Raw genomic sequence first — 8,355 nt, forward strand, 5'->3', positions numbered from 1 at the left:
CCCAGGCTCTCAGACTGAATCTCTGATTAAGAAACCTGGATACTGGCCGGCGAGTAACAGGAGGAAAAAAAAAAAAAAAAACCAGCACCCCTGCTTGACCCTAAGTTGGTAAATGGATGGAGAGCTGGATACACTACCTCTCCTCCACTCAGACTTGCTGCCAGTCTTTCCCAGTGGTGAGTCACCACTGGTGACTCACGATACCAGAGTTAAAAACATACCAATTGGCCTTGACCAAAAGCCATTTTCTATTTAAACCACCATTAAAAAAGAGACATTAGTAACACTACATAGTGGCATAACATACTGGAAACAAAGTTTTATTCTTCGAATTAAGAGACTTGTCCCAGCTTTACTATCCTGATAAACTTGTTTATTGGATGATAAAAAAAAAGAAAAAGTTTAGGTCCCTGAAGCCTCTCACTTCCCCTTTAGTAGCAGCTGTAAAGTGGTTAATTTTTTTAGTACATCTCACACATTGAATTTAATGAGACTCAGAGTTATGGATGACATGGAAAATATTGTCTTGATAACATTCAGTGACGTTCTACAGGACTGTGGAAAAGTCTTGGGCTACTCCTCATTGATGTTTATTTTGCTTCCAGGGAGCCAGACTTTTATACTTAAAAAAAAAAAAGTATTTTATTGTAATGGTCTTTAGAAGAAGCAGCAGGTGTAAAAACACTACACACAGTAGATGAACTTTATCTGAAAATCATCTCTCAGAGACCTACTGTTCACTGAAGCCTCAACAGAAATGGAAGGATGCAAATCAACAACAAAGGGTCTGATGGATTGGTAAATCCAATTTCTGATTGGCTCATTGGCAACAGCTTCATTTTCCAACGTGACAATGATCCCAAACACACTACTAATGTAGTAAAAGCATACCTGGATAGAAAAATACACAATGGAACACTATCCGTCATGAATTGGCCTCCTCAGAGCCAGGACCTCAACATTTTTGAAGAAGTTTGGAATCATCTTGACAGAGAACAGAAAAAAAAAAAAGTCAGCCAACACCAAAAGAAGAGCTCTGAATGTCCTTCAAGAAGTCTGCAAAAATATCCCTGAAGACTAATTAAAGAAATTACAAGAGAGCTTGTCCATGAGAGTTCAAGTTGTGTTGAAGAATAAAGGTGGTCATAACAAATATTGGCTTTCAAGATCACAAGAATAATACAAATGGTTTTTAACCATCTATACTTATATATTTCAATATATGTTTGTATTTCAATCAATCATTGCACCTATTTTCCATTTTTTATAAAGAAATTAAGGGTGGCTTAAGACTTTTGCACAGTGCTAAAAGGCATCAAGAAGTCAGTTAATTCAGTTTCTTTGGCAGGTACATTTAGTTTGGTTGTCAAAGGAGCTTGCAAAGAAAAGCGTCTGGACTTCTTTAAGTTGCTTGAAGACGTTTCACCTCTCATCCGAGAAGCTTCTTCAGTTCTAAGGTCAAATGGTGGAGAGTCCCAGATATAAACCTAGTGGGAGTTTCCCCCCACAGAGGGACAAAAGGACCCCTGATGATCCTCTAATCGCCTGAGCCAAGGTGTGAAACTGGGCGTGGGTCCCAATCAGCCAGAGTTTCGGGTGTGTTCATTGTGAAACCTGGCCCCACCTTATCATGCGAATTCCTGAGGTCAGATGGCCCAGGATGTGAGTGGGCGTTAAGGCGTCTGGGAAGGGATCTCAAAACTGGATTATAGATGGCAGAGAGTTGGTGTCGTAAACCCCCGCCTCTGTTCAAAGATGGTCGCTTTACGACCTTCACAGACATTTAGTTTGGTTCCAACAGCTAAAATTTACATCCCAGTTAAAAATTGGTGAATTGCGGATAGACCTTAGTAACCTAGCTAGCAAAACAGCAATGGAATTAGCTGATAACTGACCAGCTCTACCCTGTCTACAGCTGCCTTTGGCAATTCTCCCATTTTAGTGGGCCTTTTTAACACTAATTAGCATGTATCTGTTTCCATGTGCATTACAGACTCTGTGGTTGCAGCTGCTAACAAAGCCTGCCAGCATTAGCGTCAGCACATCTATATATGGTCACTAAATATGGTCACTCCAGGCTCCAAACGACAGCCACAGCCAAAGTGCCTAAACTTGATGCTTCAAAATGTAATTCCACAAACGCAACAAAATGGGTGATGTGACTGTGTGTTATATATAAAGTTTGGGAATGGCAATTAAACCTGCACCAATTCCTACATATGTTCTCTTGCGTATTAGCTAAAACTCAGCCCTTGAAGCTGTTTATAGACCAGCTTGGTGATTTGTCTTTTTGTAGGCTTCATGTACACTGCTTCAACACGCATACATTTAAAGCCTGGTTAAAAGAACTCCTAAGCTGGGTGTGGAAAATCATTAATCATGGGACGGATAGAGCAAATGGTAAAATTAACAAGAGAAATTCGGTTATATGTCTACGTTTGCCTTGGAAATTTCTTAATCAAAAAAAGGGAATGTAATATTTAGCTTATTAATTCCCAATGTAAAAAAGAGGCTAGAGCCCAAACGGCTGCTGTAATGAGAACACTGGAGGCTTTAATTACAGATAAATGCAGAGAAGAACTGAACTCATTAACCACACCGATCCATTCAGAGCCATCCATTCACACAGATCTGAGTGTAGCTTTGTGTGATGTGTTAAAAACAGGAAAAGAAAGTGAGGTGTGATCATACGTCAAAACTCAAACTTCATGTAAACAGAAAAATAATGTGCTGCTGGCCAACACAGGAATTTGTATAGCATATAATCATTATTTATCTCCAGCTTTCTCAGTATTATAACCCTATGGGGCAGAAAAGAAGAAAGGGCTAGATATTTCTAATTATCAGTGAGGCCACAAATTTTCCCCTCAGAACTGCCTTAATTCTTTGTGGCGCAGATTAAACAAGGTCCTGGAAATGTTCCTCAGAGACTTTGGTTCATATTGACCAGATAGCACAGCTAGCACACAGTTGTTGCAGATTTGTCAGCTGTACATCCATGATGCTGAATTTGTTGTTTCACCAGTCCATCTATTTTAAGAGTATATTCTTCTGCATACCTTGGTTGTAACAAGTTGCTATTTGAGTTACTGTCGCCTTTCAATTTCACCCAGAGGGGTGCTGCTTACTGGATATTTTCTATACTTTAAATGAGCAGTTTTTGAAATAATCAGGCCAGCCTGTCTGACACCAACAAGCATGCCATGGTCCAAGTCACTTGAGGCACCTTTCTTCTCCATTTTAATGCTCAGTTTGAACTTCAGCAGGCCGTATTGCCCATGTCTACATACCTAAATGCGCTGCGTTTCTCCCATGTGATTCGCTGATTGGATAGTTATGTTACTGAGCAGTTTCAGAAGTACCTACTGAAGTGGCCAGTGAGTGTAGTGTAACTACTTACAAATCCAAACCCCATTTAATGTTGCAAAGACTAACTGAGAAAAGGCAACATCGCTTAGAGCTGAGAACTTCTATGTTGAAAGACTGTAGCCAGCCTAGGGTTATCAAGTATACACTTACTACAGACATACTAGATCAGCGGTCCCCAACCCCCGGGCCTCGGACCGGTACCGGTCCGTGAGTCATTTGGTACCGGGCCGCGAGAGTTGAGGCTCAGGTGTGAAATGTATGGTTTTCAGGGTTTTTATTGGTTTAAAGCATTATTTTGTCATCGTTTTTACCGTTAACTCTGTTTTCCCGTGTCTTTTCACGTGTGTTATGAATAAATCTTCTTTTTTTCGGTACCGGTACTAGTTTTATTTTGTTGTATTTATCTGCGACACCTTAAAGGCCGGTCCGTGAAAATATTGTTGTGCATAAACCGGTCCGTGGCGCAAAAAAGGTTGGGGACCGCTGTACTAGATAACCTCAGTGTCAAAGGTAGTGATTAATTAGGAGGGAATTCCTAGTTTGTTCTGAGGGTAATCGCACATGTATTTGTGTACCTTATCATTAAATGTTAACCAAACACTGCTCATAGCAGGTTGGAAGGGAGAGATTGCCAACTAGAACTCAACAAAGGGGAGGAAATGGATACAGCAGGGTGCGGCTGACATGGCAGTACCACAACAAAAGACAAGTGCTCCTGCAAAATCTAATCATATCTAACCACAATGGAAAGTATAATGCACCACAATGGTGAACACGCTCACTCAAAAACTGACCAATCTAGTTGTATGATCGTATGCATTCCCTTGTCTCAGCATCATGATACAGCATAAACTGCAGATTTGAGCTTCCATTAATTTTAGCAGGGTGTTCCAAGGGAGAGATTGATTTCCCCCCCTTGTAAAAGCCACTCAAAAAGTTCAAAAGTTCTTAAATTTTCTGTAAATTGTGCTTACCATTCTCATATTCTGCACTCTAATCAGGGATTTTTTAAGCAATAGTTTCTAGTAAATCCTGATATGAAAAAAAGTATTGAAAAACAAATGTGTAAGCGCGCTTACAGTGTTAGCAGGGCCCTACGATTATTTGTGGAACCAGCACATGAGTCTTAAATTCACTGTAAGCTTTTATATAACATTTGTTGAGCGGCGTGTTTGCAAAGCTCCAGTGTAAAATGTGACATGACAGCAAGAGGACAGATGCTTCACGTGCCATCTTTGAAGGCGGCAGAAACGGCAAGCAGAAAAAACACAAACAAGAGTGTGCTCTGAAGGCTAGTCAGCTACTTCTAAAGCCAGAATATGAGTTTGCACTGAGCCACAGTGCATCTAGACCAGAGATGTCCAACTTATTTTACATTGTGGGCCACATACAGCCAATTTTGACCTTAAGTGGGCCAGACCAGTGACGTGGGAAAAGACCCATGGAAACAGGAAGGAAGGAAGGAAAAGTTATAAACCTCATGAAAATGCAGTTAAAAGCCACAAATCGATGCCCTTTGTTACTGATTGGAATCTGATTCTGTCCCTGAGGCCATATGTTTGACACCCCTGATCCTAGACTTTACTGACACACTGTAGCTTTGAGTGGAGCACTGCTGTAGATTAAATCCCAGATACTGCTGTTGGAAGGCGTTATCCTCTTGCACGTGAAAACCAGCTTGGGCTGTGATCCCTTGGATGCATGCTGTCCTCTACTTCTCAAGGCCACACTTAAGAAGCTGCACACAAAAAGGTTGTTGTGTGATCCCTAAATGAACCATAACATATTGGAGATGGATACAGGTCACAGGTCACAGTGCAGGTTCAAGTCCGTGCTCCTTGATTTGTGTGTCTAACAGGAGGAGCAGAAGGAGTAAATTGGAGGGATAAAGAGCTGAGTGAGCAGCTGCACGCTCTTAGGCCTCAGCTAAACCACATCATTTGGTTTATGTTAAATGCATCTGACACAGGAAAGTCAACAAGAATTGATTTTGAGGCCGACTGCATTTGTTTTACTTACTCAGCGTATCCGGTGGCCCACGGTAATCTCCTGGTTTCCTTGAGGATGAGGATGGGCCGAGCTATGTGATCAGCAGAGCACTCGATCTCATCCGGGGACAGTCCAAGGAAATCAGGTCTCATATATGGGAATTTCAGCGGCAGCTCGGATCCGGTATTGCCGCCTGACCCGGAGCTACCCCCGGCCATGATTCCCCCCATGAAACCGGCCACGGCGGACTTTACACGGGTGAGCATGTTAGTGGCGCGTCGCGGCGGGGTGTCCGTCGGCCGGTGCGGGGCGCCGCGGCTGCCTTTCCCCGGATTCCCCCCCAGCTCGGCCGCGCTTGATCGACGAAGGGCTGGACGAAGAAGACGACGAGGAGGAGGAGGAGGATGAGGCAATCCTAGGATGATTATGCTTTCATTGATTCAGTGCGGAAACAAGAGACACAGAGGACAGGATGGTGGAAACTGCAGAGATGCTTCAACTAAAATCCTGCACGCATCCACGGAAAGCAATTGATAACAGCTCGGCCGCCGTGAAAGCGGAAATGCACTGAAGATTAATGGTCATGTGACGCATCCATGGATGCACACTGGAAATAAAAAAACAAAAAAACCACAGTACGGACAGGAACCATGGCTACCTATACGCCCACCATACATATACATACACACACACACACATATATATATATATATATATATATATATATATATATATATATATATATATATATAGGGGAGACCGGGGATAGTTGTAACATTTTTGACATTTCTGTCTGTAAATTGGAGCTCGTTTAAGGTAGTGGATTCAAAATGTAATGCAAAGTATTTACATGTCTCGGCTATTAAATAGTGCAGCTATTTTCTCTGCAGCACAATTACCCATTGCATGGTATGGCCTCAAACACAAAGAGTGAAATGTTACAATTAACCACATAGTCTGGGTTAGTTGTAACATATCCTGGGGTGAAATGTAACACAATGAAATAAGGGTACTAACAAAACATTAACATGTAATCTTTGTTTATTCAACACATGAATGCACTTAGAGCCATTTATGTAGCTCTCTGTGTGTGTGACAGAATGCAGAAATCTAGCTTTTGAACATATTCCAATCCCCCAAAAAAGACAAATTATGGAATTTTCTGCAACTGAATATTTCATTAATTTTGGTTGGTCTTCCTTGAGTTTGGCCTCATTGGATCAGTGGGCATTATAACCTACAACTCTTGCACCAATTTTGAACATAACAATGAAGCTGAAAAAATGTAGTTGTTCACCAGCATCGCAATTCCATTACTTTTTATGAAACATCATGTTGGCAACAGGAGCTGACTGTTTGAAAGATGAGGAAATCTGTTTCTTGCACCCATCCTGATTTATTTCCACTACCAGTACTTCCTACTGGTCCATCTCTGACACAGAGGTCTGCATAATGTATGTGTGGGAACACAAACAGTGGAGGAATTGTGTTGCCAATGGCATTAACCGCATGTACAAAAGCGACCAGTGAACCTCTCTCTGCTGATGTTGTTGCCCCAACTTGTTTAATATAAGTTAAAGTAATAGTGTGGTAAGTTGTAACATACATTATTGTTACAACTGACCCAGACTCCTATAGCCATGAACTAGCTAACATTACAGCCAACGGCTAAAACATTAGCACTAAAGACCTACACAGAATATATCCCCATAGACATACAAATAACATAATTTAAGTTTGATGAGTTTAACTGCAAAGCAGATAATGCTATTAGAAATTGAAATAAAGTAGAAAAACTTTTTTTCATGTTAAATTGTCTGTGTTTGACAAAATGTGCTGATTTTTCACATGTGATAGCAGAACTGAGTTGGGCATGCACAGGATGAGTCACATCATTTGAAACTTAGCCCTGATTGGAGAAATTGGAAGTGTTACAACGGACCCACGTTACAACTATCCCCGGTCTCCCCTATATATATATTTATTATTATTAGTAGTAGTAGTAGTAGTGTGTATGCCATACCCAGGGGCGTATCTTTGTTTTGTTTTGTTTTGTTTTGGGGGGGGGGGTCATTTCAGAGAAAAATTGACATTTTTTAAAAGTTTTTTTTTTCTTTTTAAAGTTGAAATTCCGTGAATAAACTTCAGAAACTTTTGTGAAATGAAGAACTTATTTCTGCTTTAGCAAATAGACACAGTGTGCTGATAAATATAAAGATGTTGAAAAAATGGTGCAATGAGCTGCATCTAGTTAAGGTGAAATCGCACAAACTCGGCTGGTAAGAAATATATACAACAATACTCATGGTGACACCCTCATGCAGTAAGGATGATGTATGTTGTATCACAAGACACAACAAGGTAGCTGTATTACTGTTTTTAAAAATTCCCCTCTTGCCCCTGTGGGCTGTCTTTATCCTTCAAGCTCAGGTCCTGAACCAGAGGTCTGGAAGCTTGAGGGCCTTGGGCAGTATCTTTGCTGTTCCTAGGACTGCACTCTCCTGACCGGTGTCTAAAGCTGGACCCCAGCTTTGGGGTCACTGCACCGAGCACTCTGATTATCACTCGGACCACTGTTACCTTCACCCTCCACAATTTCTTGAGCTCCTCTCTCAGCCCTTGGTACTACTCCGGCTTCTTGTGTTCCTTCATCCTGATGTTGCTGTTTTACCTTTCTGTGACTGAATAATCACGAAACATGATAAATAACACCAGTATTGTCAAGACCATAGTGTTGTCAAATTTATGCAAAGAAAATACTTTAATATCAATTATTTTATCTTATTCCAGTAAAAAGCATTTGGTGTTCTGTAAAAACACAAGAAAAAACTGCCCTTTGCCAGAGATCATACAGACAAAGAATAATATTCTCTAGAATTTTTTGGGGCACAGAACAAAACATTAATAAATTCCCTGGAAAGTACCGTAGACCAGCTGTCAAGTACAGTGGAAATTTGATTGGCTGTGGGATGTGCTGCTGCCTGAAGGGCAATTTGA

General features: G+C 41.1%; 1 protein-coding gene across 1 annotated transcript in view; it reads right to left on the reverse strand.

Annotated features, from left to right (window-relative positions):
* LOC113008923 (protein phosphatase 1H-like) overlaps positions 1-6,041 on the reverse strand; it is a 35,421-nt gene extending 29,380 nt beyond the window's left edge. Inside the window, exon 1 of the mRNA XM_026146871.1 lies at positions 5,389-6,041. Within this exon, the coding sequence (XP_026002656.1) occupies positions 5,389-5,624 (236 nt within the window). The 5' untranslated portion in view covers positions 5,625-6,041. The remainder of the gene's footprint in view (positions 1-5,388) is intronic.
* Positions 6,042-8,355: the final 2,314 nt, after the last annotated feature.

The sequence above is a fragment of the Astatotilapia calliptera genome, chromosome 17 (genome assembly GCF_900246225.1).
Source record: "Astatotilapia calliptera chromosome 17, fAstCal1.2, whole genome shotgun sequence".
In the NCBI taxonomy this organism is placed as follows: domain Eukaryota; kingdom Metazoa; phylum Chordata; class Actinopteri; order Cichliformes; family Cichlidae; genus Astatotilapia; species Astatotilapia calliptera.